The 24146-nt window shown below is 42.9% G+C and overlaps 1 protein-coding gene across 5 annotated transcripts in view; it reads right to left on the reverse strand.

The window, feature by feature from the left end:
• The window catches only part of HMG20A (high mobility group 20A), a 37278-nt gene that overhangs the window by 5611 nt on the left and 7521 nt on the right, over nucleotides 1-24146 (reverse strand). For all 5 annotated transcript variants that reach the window (XR_006179841.1, XM_042875893.1, XM_042875894.1 and 2 more), the window contains 8 exons: nucleotides 11098-11190; nucleotides 9071-9218; nucleotides 7537-7752; nucleotides 4795-4927; nucleotides 4427-4458; nucleotides 1848-1923; nucleotides 822-1037; nucleotides 45-188 (listed from right to left, as the gene is read on the reverse strand). Coding sequence is in view for 4 of the 5 variants with exons in the window: in XM_042875893.1 (XP_042731827.1) it covers nucleotides 52-188; nucleotides 822-1037; nucleotides 1848-1923; nucleotides 4427-4458; nucleotides 4795-4927; nucleotides 7537-7752; nucleotides 9071-9218; nucleotides 11098-11186 (1047 nt within the window). In the remaining variant the exon portion in view is untranslated. The remainder of the gene's footprint in view (nucleotides 1-44; nucleotides 189-821; nucleotides 1038-1847; nucleotides 1924-4426; nucleotides 4459-4794; nucleotides 4928-7536; nucleotides 7753-9070; nucleotides 9219-11097; nucleotides 11191-24146) is intronic.

Consider the following 24146-nt stretch of genomic DNA (forward strand, 5'->3'; position numbering starts at 1 on the left):
GGAGAAGCCAAGCAAAAGCAGCCTAGGAGTAAGCAAGCACTTACCTGGTCACTAGCGTTCAAGTCTGTTCACCACATCCCGGACTGTGGCTATGAGGTTCTCGTTCTCCTGTGGGTTCGCCATAATGATGCCGTGCAGCCTATTCATGTAGGAGTCAATAGTTTCCATCGTGGGTGTTTCCCCACTACCTATTGTTAACATAGCAAAACGAGCCACTGAACACTTGCATGACTGAAGCAATTCCAAAAATCAGAACTCTTAAGGGCAACGTGTCAACTGCTATAGGGCTGCTTATGCCACGCACCTCTTCCAGTGACAGATTCAATGAAGTAGTATGTATGTCTTAACTCCAAAGCGAGCAGTTCCAAGGATATCAGGACTAACAAAGCTGGGCTTTCCTTGGTTTGTGTCTCAGAGCTAATTACAACACTCTTTCAGTTGGGCATCTAAGCAATTCCCTGGCATCTGACACGACAGGTACAGCCCCTCTTTTAAATCAAGTAATTTGTAGGTCCTATCTTTTCTATGTAGTAACTTTTTCCACAGACAAGTGAAAGAGAGCAAAGACTGAATGCCTGACTTTGTTAGGAACAAAAGAATAAGAGTAGTAAGAAAAAAAATACACTGAAACTAAGCACGGCTGATAAACCTTCCGCTGTATGCATTTGATGATTCCAGAACCTTATAAAAGAAAAACTCTGGAATAGCCAATACCACAGAATTACAACAGTTGGCCACTTGCTGTAAATTCTGTAAATACGTAAACATTAGAAATTACATTTTAACTTGAGCAGAGAGTCCTAAGAAAAACTAAGTGTTACCTGGCAGCGGGACTCCAGCAAAGCTGGTTGTGAGCGCTTGCCGTAAGGTCTCCAAATGCTGCTGCAGCACCGTGTTGCGGCTACGCTCTTGGATTACATCCACCTCCAGTTTCTCCACTGCTGTACGCATGCTCTCAACGTGTTTCTGCAGAGCAGCATTCCTCTCCTCAAACTCCATGTTGGATTTACGCAGCTGTCGCAGCTCGGCTTCACGTGCTGTCGATATCAAACCATTGTCAAGAAAACAACTGTGACTGGCAGGCAAAAGTAGGATGTTCTGAAGTGTCCAACTGATGATTAAAGACTGCACGGTTTTAGGTTCCAGACAGAAAAAGCAAAACACCAAGGAGTGCAAAGAAGTGCCAAAATAACACCCAAGTATTAAAGTAGCACCGATTTTTATCTGTCGCCAAAAATTTAGAGACATGCAAAGCACAGGAGCACAAGTGAACAGTGCAACTGATCAAATGCATTCAGTGTGATGTATCCTAGCAGCAGCACTAAGGCCTACAGACAAGATAACAGTTACAAGAATACAATTCTATTGATCATCAGCAAGAATATCTCAATTTGAAGTCTGTTCAGTTAAGAAAAAGCCTCCAGGAACTCTGGCAAAAACATCTTCAGCTCTCACTACATGCAACTGCCAAAACCAAATATGGTAGCAGAAAATGAGCCAGTGGAGTCTTCCATGTGTCAAGGAAAACAAAATACTGCTAACCAGCCTGAATTATCATCATGCCATGTCTTGGGTGTTTCTTTATCCTACAGAACAGCAGCTCCAGCTTGGAACAGTTGGAATAACAACAAACAGAATTCAAACATCAGCACCATTCTCCAGAAAGGGCAGTTTCAAAAGACAAAGCCAAGAACAACTTCTGTTGCAGCCACTGTGTTTATACAGAGGTAAAGTAATATCAGAAACATTAACCACCTACACCCAAGTCATCATTTAGCTGAGGTGGGACAGCACACAGCAAGAACTCTGGAAAACGTGAAGAGGCATCTTGCAGAAGCTTAACTTACCTTTACTGTGATTCAGAAATTCTTCTGTGAATATTGGGATATCAAAAACAGATCTCTCTTTTGTGTCTGCTTCTTTCTACAGAGAAGAGAGTAATACTGCTCATGTTCAGGAACTAATGAAACAGTTTTAATCAAGAAAACAGAAAGAGAAGGGAGACCAAAACCAGAGGCGGAGAAACAATTAGGGAAATTACGTCCACTAAGTAACATTGACAGCTTTGAAACTTGGAGAAAACACTTGTGAGATATCCGTTTGAGATTATTTATCTCTATTATTGCTACCCATATGCAAAGATGTGCTGCCTCGCTCAGCACTGGCTCCTGGAGGATAGAAAGAAGAAGAGAGGGCACTGTGAAAAAGACCGGGTATTCTGCCTGCAGTGCTGCAGGATAAGATAAAGCTTCCTTAATAAATAAGTAAATAAATAAATAGATAAAACTCCCCTAGCTTCTGAAAGGCAACAATAATTTCTACTGAACAAAAGAGCAAGAATGAAAGTCATCAGTGCTTTTCCATTACAGAACATATTACCCAACATGAAGATCCTCTTGAGAGCTCAGAAACACTTAAGCCTCTCTGAGGTTCACTCAAGATTAAAATCAAAGTTCTGATTACCTCATACCAAAACACACAACCTGCTTAGGCTGCATATCATTTTGCCACCCCCCAAATTAAAAAGAGAATCAAAACTGTTTCAATCTTCTGTCTTAAATAAGAATATCAACTAGTAATGCTGCTCTCACCTCATTATTAAAACTGAGGTTGATCTTCAACAAAGCAAAGATTTGAGAGAAATGGTGAAGTATGGTAAAGGGAAAGATGAGATTTGACGGGGTTTAAATCCATCCTCTCTTATACAGTCAGGTGCAAAGGTACAGATATCATAGATATGCTACATAATAAATGTTCTCATCAGAGTAATGTCTTCTGCTTGTGTGCTCATAGTGGCAATACAGCCAGATAGCCATCTGCCTATCTTCAAAATCTGTAGATGGAAGCTGGTCTAATGGACATAAATTGAGAAGAAATCTTTGAGATCTTGCTAGTAAGACGCTCTAACTGACAGCATGAAGTTAGATCTACACAACCCAAGGCGGACAGCCCGAGAAAAGCAGCAATAGCACAACAATGGAGAACAGTAACAATGGTTCTGTCCCTGCTGATGTGAATTCATAGTTGTTTTATATACTGCTGTATGTCATGTTTATGAACCTAGGATTCGAAGGAAGACAGATGTTCCATCCCAAACCAACAGGTGAGCATTCTGAGAAGGTTTCCTTGTGCTTTTCGTGGTTCCATCTGCATTTTAGAAGTTGATTCTTACTTCCTAAGCCTCATCCTCTTGTTGCTCTTATTGTAGTTAATATTACTTATTTGAATTGTTCACTGCAACTCTTTTTGGAGGCCACCTCCATATATAATATTTACAATGAGCTCAACAGATTTCCAGAAAATAAATCATGATCATCTGAGTGGAGCAAGGAGAAAAAGAAAGGTTTCCACAACTTTAAGGTTGCTATGCAGTCTCAAGATACAATTTCATCAAATCCTAGCTACTAATCACAAAGATAATAGTTAATGCTAATAAAGTAGCAAGACATGAAGCTATAGTCTTGCTTCCGGTAATGATTTGAGTGAACATATACTTCTAAAAGCAGTCTAAATTTTTTTTGACTCATTCTTTGCACATGGAAGGTTGTACTATTTAATGACCTGCATAAAAAATGCAAAAAAAGGCAGATCAGAAAAGCTGGGGATTGTGCACTTGTAGATATTAACGCAAGCACTGCGTTTAAGAGTTAATGAAAACCACCGCAAACATGCTAGCAAAGCATTTTACTGGAAATGAAACTTATTTTCCTTAAAGTAGATGAGAGCAGTAGTTGCCTCTCAGCGGTGCACATCCTTGTCACTATTGTAATTAATGTAGTAAGAAACAACTTGATTGCTTTCCCAAGGCAAAAAAAAAACAAACCCTCAAAGGAAAACAGATCTTTCAGTACAGCCTACTGCTTAGAAATGAAATGAAGAGGCTGTGCATAAACAGGATTTTTCATTGTTTTTGTTTGCATTTACTGAAAAGGAGGAGAGAAGTTCTGTTGCCTTAGAAAAACAACTGGAGAGAGAAAGCTCAAACACTGCATGAGAAGAGAGACAACAGTCAGCCAAGACCCAGGAGGTTTGCGATAGTTCTCACCATCTACAGGCACCTCATCTCCAGACCTTCATTACTCTCTTCCAGTATTTACGTATGCAAAGAGTGTGTGGGAGGGGGTGGGAGGCAGGAGTTTTGTGAGAGTTCTCCCAGTGATTTGGCTATGTTATTTTCCTCTCAAGGAAGCCACAGCATTCATGTTGCTGCAGAAAAATCAGTACCTCAAAACAACAGCCTACAGGGGTAACGCTGGAAGGTCTATCAAGGTCACAAGCTTTGTGTCTATTTTACCCCAGAGTTTCCAATTTAAGAAAATATGGGGGAAGTTACAGCTTTTTCTGCTTTGAAAAATTCCATAGTAACAATTCTGCACATTCAGCCTGTAACACAGCAGAAACTAAAGTACAGAATGAAGAGGTTTACCTCATGATCATGGACTGGCTGCCTTGCTCCATCTGAAAAAGGAAAAAGTAATCCTTCAGAATACCTAAGATTTGAGAAAATTACCAAAAATTATAGCAGTTGCACAACAGGTAGAGAGGAAACTCGTGCAACTTTCCTAACAAGTCATACAGAACCTGTGTCTAATTGTGGATGCTTTTAATGCACATCCTCCCATAAAATCTAGACACAGTTAATTCTACATGAATCTAATCACTTCAGACACAGTAGAGACCAATGCCATAGAAAGAACACTTTATCACTGACAAGCTTTAAGCAAATGTCTGGCTACATGTCTAACTGGGAATCTTCTCTTCTAGCTAGGAGTACATTTTTGTCTCGATCAATACCTTGCCGGTGTGATTTGCCTTTTTGTCTGTCCTGTGCTTTCCTGCTAAAGACTTTGTAGGCTTCAGTCTTCTGATACTGCTCCAGTTCTCGCATGTAACGCTCCTTGTCTCTGTCTGCTTCATCGAGGTATCGCTGAAACAGAAAAGTCCGAGAGGTTCAGGGAGTTCCCTCCCCTTCTGGAGGAAGGGAAGAAAAACAACTTGTCCGAGGAAGTGCTGATCCATCTCACCAACTCGAACAGGGAAGGAGTGCAGAAACGAGAATGTGGAAGATGCAAAGGGTTAAAGTTCCTGGATAAAATTACTGTCCTCTGCCATCCCCTTTTTTGTGTTGTGTTGTTGAGATGACCTGCTGCTAGGCCACTCAGTTCAACAGAATTACACACCTACACGTTATAAAATACAAGCTTAAGAACTGCCTGACAGTGGTCAGGATTAAATGCAATCAATTAGAATGCATTCTTAACAGATCATGATTTAAGGTTCAGAAGCATAACACTGAGGTTCCAATACACCACCTGTTTTCATGCTCTCAATAGACAAAAGCAGCACCATTCTACAACCTCACACCTCACCCCTCATCTGAGAAGTGAATAAAGCAACATGGTTATCAGCAAAGCACAAGCCTGCAAGGATTTATCAATTTAAGCCACCTGTATTTAGGCTAAGAAAATTAATTCTTTTGTGGCCTGCAGATGTTTCACATATCTGCGTAACGGAAGGAGCTTAACTAGAGAATTGTTTAGGGGAAGAAGTGAGCAGAATACCATTTAAGGAGTAGTCACAATTCTTAGTTAGTGAGATCTTTTCAAGAAATAGCTGCTTCCGAACCCTCCCCTCTACAGGAGCTTAAAATTCAATGGAAGCACTGAATCAGAGTCAAACTCAGTCACGTGCTATGACTTGCATTTTCATGAAATCATCGTGGCAATTTACCTAACCATTATATATTCCATGCATTTGGAATATTGACCCTGCTGAGGCAACAGTTCATGTCCTAGATTAGAGTGCTGATGCTGGGCTGCATTGCTTTTGGCCATTGAATTCTTCCATATGACATTAATCCCTTTTTTCCATCTCCAGCACTGTGACTGCTGAAAGAGCACAGTAACTGAGTTAAATTTCTCCTCTTGTATTTTAGAACAGCACGTTCTGCTATACTGTCTGCTAGATGGACATCACAGTTTTCTAGTATAGGTTCATACACCTCATAACATATTTCACCATGTAGGACAACAAAAATAAGGTTGCTCAGTTTCAACAAGAGTTCAGGGTTTCTGAAGCAGCAGCCTTTAATTAATCTTTGCTGTCTTAATTAAAAAAAAAAAAAGCTTAAACATATTAATTCATAGCTCATTCCCAGTATAACCTGATGCTGCTGTAATCTCTAAATGGAAACCGTGTGTAGGTAGTAAAACATCCATTAGCAAAAACAGGGCCCACTCCAGAATGAAGTACAGCCCCAGCACTGACTTGGTCTTCATTCACATATGTGACAGTGCAGAAGACCACTGACTGAAGGGTGAAAAACACACTTTTTCTAAGGTAATACATACAGAAACTGGAATATGTAGCTTCTAACATCCCATCCGTCATACTGACTTCATTTTTTTTCCCAAGGCAAACAGCACTAAAATACTGTGCAAAACTTTACTCACTTGAACTATCTTCTTTACTAAGCTATCCTGTCAGGTCTGTTGGTCTTAATCCAAGACACCAGGTGTTTATATATAAGGGCTGCTCCAAAAGTAACACCTGCTTTATTATGTTGGCCCACGACATCAGAGGCAGATGTGGTGGTATCATAGCAGAGGCTGAACATCTCTACCAATATTCTGTTCCATTTTGTTACAGTGCAATGGATGGCAGCAGAGCAGAAGTCTGAGAAAATGGCCTCTGACATGAAAGTGCAGATGAAGCAAAGGTATGGAATTGAATTCCTCCATGTGGAAGAAGTGCCACCAACTGACAATTCATCAGTGCTTGCTGAACATAAGGAAGACCAAACAGTGCAGAGGAGAGTGATGCAGCAGGTGGTGTGTTTTGTTTCTGTAGCAACACTATCAGAGCAGCTTTGAAACAGTGCATCACCTCCACTGGTGCAGAGTTGTTCAAGTGCAGCATGCAGGCTCTTGTTCATCTCTGCTGAAAACACACAGCCAGTGGTTGTGACAATGTTGGAAAAGACTTCTGTAGCTGAGAATTTGCTCTATCAAAAAGTGTCATTGTGCTCTTTGTATCTGATGTAGTTACCAAAGAGATACACAGGAGGCATTACTTTCAGAGCGACCCACATATGTTGATAAGTTTTAAAAAAATAAATCCTTCCAGCAGTTCTGAAATCCTGTCAAATTCTCCTCAGTCACAGAGAAAAAATATCAGCCCCATCTTTCCAAGAGCTCTGGAAGCTGGCAGGCCCCAGGTGTATCCGAGTTGGGTACAACACAAGTTTATTTAGATGAACTGCATCAGCAATGGAATGTCTCAGTAGAGCACTCGCCACTGTTCTGAATATATTCTCGCATTATCTAGAGGAGTGAGTTCTCCTGAAGCCACACTGGGATGACATATTATGGCCTTAGCAGGGTTTGTTATGTAAACTCTGTAGGACCTGCAGCCCTTATTGTGAAGAACATTCCTAAACTCAAGCTTAATCAAAAGGCAGTGTCAACCTCCTCACTAAACAACATTTTCATTTAGCAACCATCACATTCCAACAAGGGAAAGGCAGTGGAACGGTACCCGTTTCTCCTCAGGAGGCAGTTTGCTCCACTCGTTGCCCAGCATCCTGGTGATCTCAGGGAAAGGGACTTCGGGCCTCTTTGCTCGGAGCTGCTCCCTGCGCTCGTTCATGAAGCGCACGTACCCTGTGAGGGGGGACTTGGGGGCATTGCTGTCCCTAAGAGGTTTCTTTCTCTTTCTCCCTTTGGCCCAGCCTCCTCGTTTAGTTCTTTGCTGCTGCAAAATGGAAATGAAAGGAAATTCAGGTTGCAAGAAAAAATTACCATCAAAGAAAAGAATAAATATTCATTTCTCAAGCATTTTTATCAGGATATTGCTGCAATACATCCTTGCCATTGCCATGGATGAAGTCTTACCTTAGAGCAATTCTGACTTTTCTCTAAGCAAAGCCAGACAAGAAGTCTGACTATGAGGAGTTGTGCATCATTCCTGGTTCAATGGGACAACACAGTAATAACTGCATCAGTTTTTACTACAAAACTAAAAGGAGCAATAACTCATGAAACTATCATGCTCTGATGCAACTGCAAGTATTTTATCTTTATTTTTTTGTTCCAGCTCACAGTTCTTTCCCCCTGGCTGTCCCAAAGCTTTTGCCTCTGTATCAGAAGAATCTGCATTATTTGATAACTGTAAACTACGTAGCTGTTTTGCACCTTCCCAAGCTTTTGCCTTTGTGCACTGTGTGCCCAAAATGTGGGTGACAGAACAGTACATAGGTTTTGTATTCCAGCCTGCTCTTTAGGCTTTCTTTTCCAGCAACCATCTCCAATAAAGAGACCAACAAACTCAAAGGAAGGAACACTACAATTTTCCTGTGGTGCACAGTTCAAAGGAATCACATAATTATCACTCATTCTCCTGGCTTCATATCACCATATAGTAATCTCTGGACAGCACTATTTTTTTTATACTGTGTACAAAAAACTATTTCAATCCTTCTAATCTCTCCCCAAATCAATGCTCCTGCTGTCATGTCAGCTTTAGTTCCCTTTCTGGAATTTTAGCACTTCCTCAAACAAGAGGAGCTCGCGGCTGAAGACAGACTACAAGGAGAAATATCAGTGCATCTATCAAAATACCACAACCACTTTCACGTCAAGTGTCAGTTCCTTCATGATTTACTCATCAAGTCTCAGTGTGGGGCAGTACACACACTGCAGCCTCAAGAAGTGAGCATAATGCTTTCCAAGACATCCATTACTCCCAGATGAGTGCAGCAGTCTCAATTTTCTGTCCCGCAACAGAGGAAATAAATGGTGGCAGTGGAACATACAGTCTCCCCAAACAGCAGAGGCAGAACCAGTTCTGGGGCCCATCCTAGCAGTGACAGACACTTGAGATGCCCTCCGTGCAGTACAACTGTCAGCTGTCATCGGCTGCGTGCCATTATGCAACAGCAGAGAAATAACCAGGGAGAACCACAAGATGAAAATGGCACACGGCTGACAATTTGCGATCCTATCCAAAAAATAATCTCATTAGGGGAGACAGAATAATGACAGAACTCCAAGTCACCATTATTTCACCTCACCTCCTCCTCAGGTTTCTGCTCAGTGTTTTCAGCAGTGTTAGTAGACTCATTTTGCAGCTGCTGAACCTGTGACAAATCCTCCACCAAATCCGGGTTGTTCACAGGCTGTGAAGCTCCGCCAGTGAACGAACCCTCAGAATGAGCTAATCTGAAAAAGCACAGAATGGCAAAAGAAAAAATAATCATTGCATTGCTAAATCACTTCCTTCCTAATCTCTTAAAACATGCAAAAACATTGCAAATATATTCTGTTCCGATGTCATCATGAAAAAGATTTCAAAAAAGTCACTTTTGAGGAACTGGCTGTTCCATCCAAACAACTGCTGCAGTTACCACAGTTACTATGAAAGCCAGCTTGATTTTTGAAGTGTTATTTTGTCTCATTTTTTCTGAAGCTTTTGATTACACAAGCTGTCAAGCAAATCAGCGTTTGAATCAAAAAGCATGAATCTACACAAAGAAACAGTAAGAAATTTGAAATAAAAAGTCTAATCTTCTCTAATATGCACCTTCCTAGATACATTTAATGTATTTCTCTACAACTACACTTAAAGGATCGTGGTTGTGTATGATTTTGGATTAAATTTCATTCAGCATAATCTCCTGTTGATGCACGTGAGCACTTAAAGCACAAACAAACCTAGGTCCCAAGAGGCTCCTGAATGGGCACTATTTCATTTTGCTGCAACAGCTGTGTCTATCAACCATTTTTAAGAAAGAGCAAGCTGTACAGAAGCCAACACAAAGAACAGGTTCTGGAGGTGAGCATGCAAGGATAAGTACATATTTTGGGGGCAACACTGAGATGTTCTCCCTGTTCTCACTGGGCAAATTAACGTACAATTTTGGGGCTCCTCTCAGCTTCTAATTCCTTACTTAGCCAGGCTACGTGTTACTTTGCCTTGTGCTGCTGCATTCACAAAAATTACTACAATAGTATATGCTACAAGTCTACCTTGGCCATTTACCCAGCTCTACAGCTAATTACATACACATCAAACGTGTTAAATATTAAAAAGGGGGTTCCAGCTAATACAGAATACAGCTCTTGAAAACCAAGATATTAACAGAGCTGTTAACTGAATGCCTATGGGAAAATTTGCCTTTAAATAGCATATTTTCATTACCCACTCTTATCAGCAATCAAAGCATAATTACCAGTGAAGAAACAAGGGCTAGAGACCCGTGCCTGACTTTCAGATATCAGATTGAGTTCATATTACTAACAATTAGAGAGACAAGAAGGGAAAAATCATCCATGCTCCTATAATGATGTCCCGTACATATCAAAAAGAAAATGGAACAATACCGTTTCTCAGAATCATTGGCATGGCTTGAAAAACATTTCAGATTTTCTATCTGTTCCTCCTTACCAGGGAAGCTTTCTAAACCATATTCATAAGACAGATTTCAATGGGATGTAGCCACTGCAGAGAAAGTTGATGAAAACTCATTCACAACTCTTAACACCTCCTAAGTACAAACCTACTTGGAACACGTGCCTCCCTTTGGGACCAGCAAGTCTGAAGTCCCAGACAAGTGAATTCAGATTTGAAGCAGATGTCTCCATATCTATTTTTACAGGGCTTTATCTGTCTACAAAGTCTGAACATTATTGCTTGGTGCCTTGCAGTCACTGCACCTGCTAGATGTGGCATTGAGGGACGTGTTTTAGTGTGGATGTGTTGATGGTTAGACAAGGTGATCTTAGAAGTCTTTTCCAACCTTAGTGATTCTACAATCCTAAAAGACTATTAACTTTGTCATTGTGATTTTAAAAGAAGCCATTGTTTCAATCTGTAAAAGCAGTGTTAGTCTGACAAAAATGAAAAACATCAGTTTCTCAGTGACTGACTGAGATCAGTGATGAGTTATCATTACCAGAAATCATTTCCTCAGCAAGCGCCACTACAGTCACTTGATACAGCCCATCTCCAACATGCTGTATAGTTCTCTCTAAAACCAACATCTCTGCAAATAAAAAACTTTTCAAGAGAGAAGAGATGGTTAAGAAAGCAGTCACTTACCCAGACGCAGCAGCATCACTGCCTTCCTTAGATCCATCTTCATCTACAAAAAGTGGAGGAAGGGTGGAGCCAGCCACCAAGTTCTCCATACCTCTGGGAAAAACAAAAAAAAAACAAAAAAAAACAAAGAAATGAAGTTAATTATCTTATTGTTTCCCTTCAGCAGCATTTCTGTTTAAATGTGACAGATTGGTTTGTACCCATAAACCCAATGGCCACTCATAGCCAGTTGGCTTCAGGACAGACCCTACAAGCAGCCGTGTTCAAAGACAGAAAAAAGATCCTAAGTGATGCTTCAGTGTTTACCATTAACTGAGCCCTGTATCGATGCCACGCTGTCACTGGAAATCACAGTCAGCACACAGATCCCACTCTTCCAATCCACCTTCCTGTTCAATCTATACCACGTGTCAGAAACTGATCCTCCTGCACTGATCCCAAAAGAAAGCTGTATTACTGTGACTCTCTTGAACACTCAGATCAAGATGACATTTACTAATTACTTGTCCACATACTCCCCAAATACCTATGCCTGTAGTTGAGTGCTACTGTTGAGTGCTACTGCTAAGTAAGAGCACACAGAAAAAAGGGCAGCCACGTTACTTGAAGTTGCAACTCCCAAGACAGTTGCAGAAACAAGCAGTACAGGCACAACATACATCCAAACCAATACAAATCGTTTCAAAAAACTGAGTCATCCCCTTTCTTACTAAGCACAGCACAGTCTTGTAGAAACAAATCCTATACCAAAAAGCCTTAAACACGACCTCACCCTACGACCAATTATCAGTCGCAGTTCTGCCCCAAATGACAGGGCCACTCTAGCAAACCTGCTCCTGCAGTTCAGAAGTCACCTTTGGTGAGAAAGCAGTCACTCAACCTGAGCACTGCTGTCACTTCCAGCTGGTACACTTGTGCTTCAAAGCTTGCAGAGACAAAGGTGAATTACATCGTGCTGTTTTCTCCTGGATTGGTATGATTTCAGTACTGAGTGGAAAGCAAAGTGATCCAAAAGCAAAAGTCTTACTCTCCATAACAGAAGTACTACAGCTGACTAAGAGCAAAATCTGTGCTGACAAACAGTGAATGCAGCAGGCCACCCAAACAGCACTCCTACCCAAAAGGACTTCAGACATGAGACACTTATTCTTCTGCTGTATTTGGTTAAAACTTGTCAAGAACTCCAAAGACTGCACCGAGGAACTAATCACTAGTCCTGTCTCTGAAGGGCAAAGAACAGCTCAGCTTTGTGGAACGCTAAGGAACGCCCAGGATTAGTTCTGTGATTACAGCAACATGGATATAACATTACTTTGTGAATGCTGGGGATCCAGCCAAGCCTACTTGGTAACTAGCCAAGATGAAGCTGGTATCAGAGCTGAGCATCTCCTTGCACGGCTGACAGTGCAAGCCCACCTCCTGCCCAACTAAGTACCTTTAACTCCTACTGAACCTCAGCTGGAGCCCTGCCATCCTCCTTCCTGCAAGAGATACGGTGCTTGCCTAAATTAATCCTAGGATCAAGACACACTTTTTAAGCTCATTTCATCCCAAGTGATGGCTTGGAAATAATAAAGATATCTCAAAATGTGGCATGATACACTATCAGAGAAGTGGGGTGTAATATTGGCCTTGAGTACCAACAAAGCAGCCAACTTCAAGAAAAATCAGACTGTTTGAATTGCTGAGAAGACAATTTCCTTCACCAATAATAAATCTGGCATTCCGTTTCACGAATGTGAGCTCTGCTCTATTCATTTCATGCCTCAATGAAAACATAGGAATATCTGCTTCCTTTAGCAACAGCTCTGCACCATCATAGCTACTACAGATGTTAGCTGATAAATGAACCTCTGGTATGCCTCCAATTTGTTCGCTTAAGCAAATGCTCAGTTAATGTTTACAGCAGGAGATCATCGACAGTCTCTGTAAAATACACATTATGCCAATCTAGCTTCTCCAGAAAGCACTCATAACCTTCCAAACAAAACTATCCCTACCGTACAGGAAGAAGGAAAGTGCAAGAAAGAAGAGAGACCTCGGGTCAAAAAGAGATGTGCTGGAGCTGGACACTATCCAGCAGAGGGCCAGTGAGATGAAGGTGAAGGGCCTACAGCACCTGACCTGACAGGGCATGCTACAGAAAATGGGGGCTGCACAGTGTAGCAGAGGAGGCATGGGGCAGATCTAATAGGTGCCCACAGCTGCTGGAAGTACCCGAGATGACAAAAAGAAATGGCACAGGCAGTAAGTTGAACTCGCAGGCCAGTCTGCAAGTTCACACTGGACACTGGGGAAAAAAGCCTCTCTACTAGCAGAGAGATGGTGGTAGAGTGTGCTGTTGCAGAGCTGAAATGCTCAGTTACACAAAGCTGACCTGAACTACTGTTGGCAATAGTCCTGCTTTGAGTGGGAGGCTGAACTAAAATAACCCCCGGATGTCCTTACTAAGACACATCTGCAGTTCTCTAAACTGGAACTCCACATTACACTCACTTTCAACTACCAGCAGCTCAGCTATAAAAAAGTAACAAAAACCAACTGAAAGCTCTCAAATACAGTGCTTCCAGGAAAGGGGGAGAGATTAGCTCTCTGAAGATGTCGGAGTGAAAGTAATCAAGTTTTGCTTTAGGTTACACAATCTCCTCCAGTTTTCACAGTCCTGAATTAATCTCTTCAAAAAAAAAAGGAAGCTTAAGTAATTAGACTCAAACCTCGTTATTTATGAACAGTATTATGCACGTCTGCAGATAATAAAATAGCTTTCTTAGTCGTCCGGGTGCCTCCAGCAGTCTTTCAGCAGGCAAGGGCCTCTTCTCACCCTCACACCAACCCGGTGGCACTCCGTGCTCCCTCACTTTCCCAAGCAGAACCCAGCAGCTCTGCACCTGAACCACTGGTTACCATGAGCTCAGGTCCTGCTGCCCACTGGACCTTCTCCCCAGGTCCCTGTGTGCACTCACACCTGGCGCTAGGCAGCAGCAGCGAAGTTACGCTCGCTTACCAGCCGGACATCAACCCTGACTGCATGTAAAAACACAACACAAACACAGGAAACTGGGAGCACACACACCTCATTCTTTTTTTTTTTCAACCCATATGCTTTAGATATGAACACTGGAAGTGTTCGCATCTAAAGACAAATTAACAGCAGTGACTTTACAATGATTTCTAATCTATTCCAGTAAGCAAGAAAACAAGGCAGTTTCCCAGACGCTGACTGAGGACTGATGGGAACCAACACAAATCTCTCAACTATTTGTTGAACACAGTTTTCCAGGTGAACTTTTCAATTCCTACTCAACTCAGTGTAGAAGCATGAGCATCACCAGGGAAAGGAAAAAACTTACACAGCATGAAAACTGAAGTGCTACCACACGCAGAGGGGAATCAAATACCTTAAAAAACAAGTTTGTTCTTAATCTCTTCTCATGCCCACTTTTGCAGGCTATGCCATATAACTGTAGTGTTTTTCCAGCACAAAAATATGAAGTAACAGGTTGAGTTGCTCTTTGAGTGGACTGAAAGCTGCCATGGGATCTAATCTCTAGTCACATCTCTAGAGTAGAAAGGAAAAGTTAAAAGTAGTTGCATCACCAGTAAGAACAACCTGTGGCTGGGGCTGGAGAGGAACTCCTCAGGAGCACCATTACTATGGCTGCATGGTTAACAATGCTATTAGAGGGAATCAGACCTAAACACATGGGTGACCCCAAACCTAAAACCTAAGGCCAACCTTGTCTTTAAATGCCTTCTACACACACAGTACGTAGTGACATCTGTCACAATCAACTTTCTCTTCTGAGAATCAGGTCATTTCATGGCATGAGCTCCAATGGAAGCATTACATCTGAGCGGGGGCTTCTCCTCTCCTACTTCCTTTTCCTCAGCTGTCTCATCCTCTGTCAGAACAAGGAGCTCCACAGTTTTCCTTTCACAGGACAGCAAGTAAAAAATTGCAACTGTTTTATCACAGAACCACCACAGCACTCCTTAACCAAGCATTGCAACCCAAGCATTTTGTAACAGCTTATTTAAACTCAGATGTTTTACTGAGATACCTTGCTTGACAAACTTGATTTCATTGTATGACAAAGTGACCCACTTAGTGCATGAAGGTAGGGCTGTCAATGTGATCTACCTGGACTTCTAAAGCCTCTGACACTGTCCCCACAGCATCCTCATGGAGAAGCTGGCTGCCCCCAGTTTGGATGTGCGTAAGCTCTGCTGGGTGAAACACCGGCTGGATGGCTGGGCCCAAAGAGCTGTGGTCAGTGGAGTTAAATCCAGTTGGCTGCCAGTCACAAGCGACAGCCCCCAGGGCTCAGTACTGGGACCACTTCTATTTAGCATCTTTATTAACCATCCTGATGAGGGGATTAAGTGCACCCTCTGTAAGTTTGCAGACCACACCGAGTTGGAGGGAGCACTGATCCGCTGGAGGGGAGAAAGGCAGGCCCCGACAGGCTGAGGTAAACTGGGTATGAGTTTCAATAGGGCCAAGTGTCAGGCCCTGCATTTTGGTCACAAGAACCCCAGGCAACCCTACAGGCTTGTGGAGGAGTGGCTGGAAAGCTGCCTGATGGAAAGGGATCTTGGTGTGCTGATGGGCAGCCAGCTGAATATAAGCCAGCAGTGTGCCCAGGTGGCCAAGAAGGCCCATGGCATTCCAGCTTGTACCAGGAATGGTGTGGTGAGCAGGACCAGGGAAGTCATCCTGCCCCTGGACTCGGCACTTGTGAGGCCTCACCTTGAGTACTGTGTTCAGTTTTGGGCACCTCAGTACAGAAAGGGCATGGAGGAGCTGGACCAGGTCCAAAGAAGGGCAACAAGGCTGTGCAGGGCTTGGAGAATGTGCCCTATGAGGACAGACTGAAGGAATTAGGGCTGTTTGGTCTCCCCTCAGCCTCCTCTTCCCCAGACCTTATTGCTCTCTTCCAATACCACAGTAAAAATGGACAAGAAACACAGGCAACCAAAATAGAGATTTCAGGAAAAAAATTCAGAGTTCCAATGCATTTCCAAGTAGTTTAAGAAACGAAGGGCAAGATGCAAAGATTAGTTTTACACTTAATTACTTGTATCTCCGTGGCAAGCAGTAAGAGCTATTAACACTAAAAGCTTGGTATCAGCTGCTAAACACCTGCAAAAATATAATTTTATAAAGCACAAGTGTTTGGTTCTATGTTCTCCCCTTCTTCACAAAAACACATGAAGACAGGACATGTCTTCATCTCACTACATAACATCCCATTTTCTGGAAGCCAGGCCCCTATTCATAGCTGATAATTCCACCGAGCGACTCCGCACACAAAAGCAAAGAAATGCAGAGCAATGCTTGGTTCTCTCCCTTCAAACGAGTACATTTTGCCTCAACAATATCCAGAATGAAACTTGAGATTTTTTTTTTTTTTTTTTTTTTTTTTACAGCTAATTAATCATTACCCCAGCAAGAGCAGTCCTTCAGCCCCAAGGACACCCCAGGTTTTGCAGTTCCATCTGTAAGAGCGTCCACTGAGTCTCCACCACTTCTTAGTCCTGCTCTGCCTTTCTCTGAACGTTTCTCTGATGTTCAGAGTCTGATGATGTTATATTCCACTTGACATGATGTCTGCCAATACCTATTTTTATATCAACAAGGCAGAACAGATGCCCCATTAAAAAGAATAGAGACATAACAGACACATAAAACACATCTTAAGCACTGACACTTCTCTGAACCCACACTGGCCATCCACCATGCACAGCCTGCTTGTTTTCCCAGGCTAGTTTTGCCATTCAGTGAGGAAACAGTTACTTCTCTTGAAAATTTACATTCAATTCCTCTGATCATTTATGTCAGCAAGACTTAATCACTTTGCTATGTGGAATGTGAAAAGTGCCACGAGCAAAGCAGTTTATTAAAAGATGTAAATGAATGGAGTCTGAAGTTTTTCCACGATGTTTGCTCAGCTCTTAGTATTTACCAGCATCACACAAGTGAAGCAAGAAACAGTGTAACTTAATGCTTGGATACGGCCATGGCAATTTAAAATATCAATTGAGTGCTATGAAATGACAACTCTGAACGGCAGAGAGCATGGCTGTGACTGACCGGCAAAGGTGTAAGTTACACAATTGAAAAATAAAGAATTCAGGATATACCTGCTGAGACTGAGAAGTTGTTTAAAAGCAATTTTACCACTTTGGCCCTCTCAAAGCACTTCTCACCACGAAAGCTGGCAGGAAATTACAGCAAATACTCGTTGCTCACTTATGCTCTGAGTGGAAACTCGCTGCCGCCGCAGAGGAACGCAGATTGGAATGCCTCACAACAAGCCATCACTGCCCGTCTTACAGAACAGGGGGTTGCATACTTCAGCTGTGAGAATACACCAAATAAGAGATGGGGTGCATACTTACAAGAGTGACTCACCACAGGCTCCGTGACCCAGCACAAAAGCATCTGCTCTGACCCCAAGAGCAACAACGACGGCATGGAATTGGATGTTTTACATGCGCTGATATGGCACAGGGACAAAGGTTAGAGGAAATGAAGTGTGGGAAGAATAAATGATTCTCACACAGAACAGACAACCAATTCTGCTCCTTTCGAGACAGGACTCATCTTCAGAGAAAAATGACTCCATTTCCACATGCTTCTGTTCTCATTTTTCTTATGTGTGCTGCTGCCTTGAACTATTTTAACATAAAACAAAAGAAGTTTTAAAATATGATTTAAAGTAAATCATTTCTCTTAGCTAGCCTTTGCTGTGCAGAACAGAAAGATACCCACACACTGATCTGCTACTTCTTTTCCTTTAAAAGGCCAAGAGAACTGATAACAGCCATTTCTTCTCTAATAGCAAGAACGGGGCAGATTAGAAATAGACTGCTTGAGGAGCCTGGATTCTCATCTCAAAGTTCTCAGGAAACAGACAAACATGCATCAGAAATGAAAGTTTGGGTGTACCATATGGGAAGTGCACCGAAGGCCCTTTTCAGCCACAGCTGTTCTAAAGAGGCCATAATTTGGGCTGGTTCTCACACAGCACACCATTGGCATCACAGGACAGAAATGGTATGAACCTCAGATTAGAACAGAAAAAGGAAAACTCGCACAAATGAGCAGATACAAGGTTCAAGCAACTATGAAGAAGTCAGAAGACAGCACTCAGAGAGCCCTGCCTGGATTCATGAAAGGAACAGCAATAGAAAGGACAGTACCATCCTTAGAAAGCATCTCCACAAAGCATCCTCTCTCCTGGAAGTGCACTTTGTTCCCGTGACCATTCCTAACGATTTCCTAACAAGATGAAATGTGTAAAGGACTTACACAGGGAAAGACTGCAGCCACAACACCAACAGAAGGCTTTAGGGAAACTCAAGGACTGCTAACTGCATTCTCCCACTGAGCACACGCTGGGGTTCCCCTCTCACCAAGGGAGAAAGCACTCTGTTTTTCACATCATGTGAGAACCCACGTACTTCTGTGGCCCTATGAAGCGATCAACAAGAGAAGACAGATAAGTTAGAGAAAGCCTTACTTATCCTCTTCTGCATCCTGTGAAGGCAAGAGGAAATGATGCCATGTTGTATCACGACTGCAGAACAAGGGAGATATCCACCATGGCACAGACCTACTGGAGCAGGCTGACCGCTTCCCAGTTCTAAGCAACAAAGCAGGCATGAGAGACGCCTGGGAGGCAGAGAGGCAGGCACAGCGCACGTCTCTGGTGCATCTGCAGCATACAAACCAAAAATACCTTGTCCTGCTGCTGAAGTAGGATTAAAAAGAAAGAAGCCATGTCAGCAACACACCAGAACGGCCTAGGCTGAGTGCTTAAAACAGCATGCAAACATTGGCAATGCTTCCTTTGACTCCCAGGCCATCTCCAGTAGACTGGATGAATTGCTCAGAAGACAGTCGCTCACTTCTCCCCACTGCCTTCCTTACTGATGCCACAATCCCTTCTTTGTGCCTATCATTTTTTTTCTTTTATCACATGCAAGAAGCCAAAACGAGGCAAGGGAAAATAATGATTAAGAACAGAGCAGAGCTCAGAGCCAAAGAGCAAACAAGAATCCAGGACAAATGTGATTAAGACCTATAAGTTTAAACTGCCTCCAACTTGCCTCTTCCATTGCTGCTCCTCGGGTGCTATAAACAAGGAATTGCAGAGGCAGGAAACATACACAAGCCCTGAAAGGTAGAGCTGATCTGTGCTCACAATACCTGTAGTCCTAAAAGAGAACGTAAATCTTTTCAAATCAGCTCAAGACTGAACAGACAGGAGGGCGCAGTTCTCCTGTGTCACAGCCAAAGTCTCAAACACAACTTAAATGGTTCCCAATTCATGTTTACTTTTAAACGTTCTGAAAGGTATTTGGCATTCAGGTTTGAGTATTTTCCATATTTAACAACGAGCAAAGATCTATACCGCTTCTACATTTCCTTTTGATGAGTTTGTTTCTATATATATTTAAGTAAATATGGTTTCTCTGAGACAAAACAAATATTATCCAACATCTCCATATATGGCTAAAGAAGCACAGCTGTTTTGAAGGTGGTCATATACAAAATCTGTAAGAGCTAAGAATACAACCAAACTTCACAAACAGTCTTGAAAATGCTACTAACCTTAACCCTTTTATTGTGGGCACCACAAAAACCACTTGGAGCACTATTTCTCCTCGTGGTTACCCCTCACTGCCCGACACCACCCCATTCCAGACCCACAGAGGTAGCTGTGACAGCCTGACTGCAACATACGATATGCAGCTCTTCCTGCAAGGGGAAGTGAGAGCTGAACCCCAAGATCCATGTTGGAAGGTCAATAACACATTGCTTTATTTGTGAGTGAGAAATTTGTGAGTTATAAGTGAGAAAGAAGAAGGCTTCAACATATGATCTCACCTCCATACAACATGAATTGGGAATTCATTGCCTTGAACCGAAACAGAGACAAGGGAAGCTGGTAGAAAACACGAGATTAGGCAATATTCTTGTATTTTTGGATTTGTGGAACTGAAACATTTTCCAATGTAAATGCAGGCACAGTACTGCTGACTCCGGAAACTTCCTCCCCTTGCTTGTCTTTTGCAGCCTGGTAGAAGTGAGCACAGCAATTACCTGAAGATCTGTCACCACATTTAACCCTGCACCTTAGCTCAGGGGCTTTGCAGTTCAGTTAGACAACTGTCCCTCCAGCCACGAGCACTCCCATCTCATTTAGGAAGGGCTACTCCCAAAAAGCATTCTCAGCTGTACTTTTACTCCTCCCTGCACATCCCAAAAAAGCATGACACTGCATTTTCAACGTTACAATTGTAAAAGTAAAAAAAACATTACACTTTTATGAACGCTTTAACAATCATGTTTGAGCTCACAGACTTCCTGAAATTACACATTTGTTGCTGTAATGGAAATTTGCCTTCCCTGGTCTTTAGCAGTTGTCCAGAAAGGCTAATTCCCACCCTGGAACTGCTTCCTGACCTCTAGGAAGGGTCATCTATGTATAACCATAGAAAAAAACACACACATGGCATTCTGACATTCCATGGCAATCCTGCCAAGAAGAATCCTGCAGGTTCAGTCTGCATCTAAAGTGAGCTTGGTTTTTTTTAACAAAGCACACAAATCTGCACCCTGGCCCTCCCCCAACAAGCACACAGCTCTCCCAGCAGGCTGGCCACCTCTGCCACAGCTCCAATAACTGCAGCAGGGGGCAAACCTTCAGAACCAAGCCGCAATGTGCAGAGTGAGTCCTGGGAGACAGCAGCAATGCCGCTCATCTCCAACCCACAGCATAACATACGTAGGTCTTGTGCTTCAGAATGTAAATGATACCTAAAAGAAAAGCTTATTGCTTCAAACTATACCAAGAAACCAAGCTTTTCCAAACTTTAGCCTGTGAAAATGGGATTGCTGGACAGTAGGAGTGCTACAGTTACTAAGCAAGAAGCAGACTTGCTTAGTAAGGAAATCACTTCCATTGAAACTGTGCTCTGTTCAAGTACCCATGTCTCGCTCACCATCACCTTGTTCACGCTCCTCTTTAAAATGCTTCTGGCAGCGCTTCCCAGTTCCACCTCCTAATCCCACTTTGTGTACACAAATGTACACCTCTCAGCCACAGAAGAAAATTTGGCAGATTCCAGGTCATTTTGCTAAGACCCACCCAGCAAACACTGATGAGCAAGGCCACGTGTCACTCACCACACTTCTTCGTTGGCCATCCCCACCCAGTTCCACAGGAACAGAGAGGGAGCAGCATGAGAAAAGCCCAAACTAAAGTACCTCCAGAAATATTTTATGGATGACAGCATGTTCTAATCCAATTTCTGTCTACCGCGGCGAGTTTTCCACTCACACAGTAAGTAATATGTCCTTCTGCTGTATTTCCTGGTTTTGCTTTTAAGATCTCAGATATCACTTCTTTTCAAACTTGCTATCGCTCAGAGTTAAGACTTCATGTGGATAATATTCTGATCCTTAGAACAAAGCATTGCTCTACAAAAAGAGCACTGAGCCTGCAGCCCACCAGGGCAGAGTGTCCAGCTCAGTTTCCGGTCAACACAGGAGCAAACCAGCAAATTTGCCATCCTCACTGACGGCTTTTGTGCCACTGCAGAAATAAACACTGCTTGTTCTTATGAGAGACACTGTGATGAGTAGAAAACAGCAGGTAGAAGCAGTTGAAAACATTCCTTCCAATGGCCACAAGGATAGAGAAGAGCAATATATGGAGCCAGGAGCCAGACTCCATGATCCTTATGGGTCCCTTCCAACTTGGGACATTCTATGCTGGAACACCTCTGCCAGCCTTGGCAAAACAGTTCTTCCAGTAGTGTGCCACAGATGGAAAGCACACACCTACAGCAAGTGCTCACTTAATTCATCTATTAACAAGAACAATCTGGAGAGCACCTCAGTGAGGAAAGCAGGACCTTGCCTCCAATAAGGGGAGCTACAGTCGGACTTGGACCATCACAGCATCCCACACAAAGGCTGCCTCCCTCCCCCACCACATCCAGCTCAGACTTGGCCTCTATTCTGAGTGAAAGTGGTACTTACCCCAACTTAAACCATTTCAATGCACTGTAGAAAAAAATGGCAAGCTGCCACTTCATACAGGACTTACATGTTAAGCTCACTATACTGAATCCACATTTCAGAGATGTTAAGTAGGCTTAATTCAGCAGCAGTTTTAAGTAATTTTCTTCTGACAACTGAAAAGATTAGCTCAGGGTTGCTGTGCTTGCTACTTTGCTAATTAGCCCACTTGTTCAGCACTCACTGTCCTTCAAGTGGAGGACAAGGCATAGCAAACTGCATATAATTCTACAAAATTATAGAGATGACAACTGAGGGACCAAGAACAAGATACATCAAGTTCTTGAATGCATGTAAGTCTTCATTTCTAGCCTTACAAGAGGGTTCTGTGCATGACAATAGGAACTTAAATCTGAAAAGAGAGGCAAATGGGTGAGGCCAGGCTCTTCTCAGTGTGCAGTGATAGAAAAGGAGCAACGGCCCAGAGCTTGAACGCAGGAAGTGCTGTACTGGCATGCAGAAGAACTTCTTCATGGTAAGGGTGACGGAGCACTGGAACGGGCTGCCCAGAGAGGTGGTGGAATCTCCTTCTACGGAGATACTCAAGAGCCAGCTGGACGCTGATCTGTGTGACCCATTGCAGGGAGCTGCTTTAGCAGGGGGTTGGATTCAACGATCTCTTGAGGGCCCTTCCAACCCCTGCAATTCTGTGAGTCTCTGCTGGATCAAGAATTAAAGGGACATTCTGGGCCAAAGCTGAATCAAGCTCACAAACTAAAGCTCATGCCACCAGCAGCACGCAACCACCTTCAGAGCAAGGTGCAGGCCCTGTGTGAATAACTGCTATTTCCTCTGAACAAACGCAGTGTGCAGACCAAGAGCAGCTGCTGACATGAGTGATGTGGGCTCGCGTGCTTGAGGTATGCCTACCTGCACCAAGGAAACACTGCACAGACCAGAGACGGAGGGCAGTGAGAACTCACTGGGAGAAAGAACCCATGGAATCTTCATCTTTCTCAGTTCTTTCAGGAATGACCAGCCTGGCCACACTATAGCCTCAAAGAGGTAATTTAATAATGAAATGCTTCAGCCAGTGACTGAGAGACAGCAACAATCAGATAAACTCATTTTTGCAGCAAGAACCACCACCTGATGCCTTAATTTCTCCCTACGGCTTTAAAAAAAATAAATAAAATCAGACCCTGTTAGCCTTTCTGCTTCCTCTCTTCTATACAACTTTTCAGCTCTATCACCTCTGTTCCACGTGGCATCACCTCCTTGTGGGCTTCCACAAACCTCCCATCATCTCTGAATTCCTGGCCAAAACTAGTTACAAATCATGCTTTGCCACTGCACTGAACACAACAGTGGCAACACTCCTCTACACTCACCGTCCAAAAAGCAACTGATCTGTCAACTGTTTTGCTGATCTGATCTATCATTCCCTCTTTGCTCCCTCAAAGATCAATTGCCTAATTCCTTGTCAGCTTTTGCTGATGTACTGTCTGGTTTATTTGGGATGATTACTCGGTGCTTCATTTATCTTTTAAACATCAAGCTATTTAGCAGTAGAAACACAAGTAAATGCCAGAAAACTCATTATTGTGATTTGCAAAAGCCTTTAATTCCTCACATTTCTATATTTTCAATTATAACGTTATACAAATGCAGCTGAGCTACTGAGATGCTTCTAAGCAAGTTGAGAAGCAGCCACTTACATCCCAAGTGTCAAAACCATAGGTATGACTGATTCATTTCCTACTGTAAATCCCAGCTCGCTAAGTAGGACCTCCGTGCCTGCAAGAAGCTGTGTACCTTTCCCACAGCAGCCTCAGGCAACACGCTGCTGCAAGGCTGTGCTACAGCCCTGCTGCTCAGCTCTGCGCTGTGCTCTCTCAGCAGCCACAGGAGCTGGGAGGAAAGAACAATGCAACGCAGCCACGGAGTGCTGCATGGCTACGTTTTAAAAGGCATTAATTAAATGTCACTATGAGAACTCAATTATAGACACTTA

Source organism: Lagopus leucura, unplaced genomic scaffold (assembly GCF_019238085.1).
Source record: "Lagopus leucura isolate 7727_CA_CO unplaced genomic scaffold, USGS_WTPT01 Super-Scaffold_100015, whole genome shotgun sequence".
Classification (NCBI taxonomy): Eukaryota; Metazoa; Chordata; class Aves; order Galliformes; family Phasianidae; genus Lagopus; species Lagopus leucura.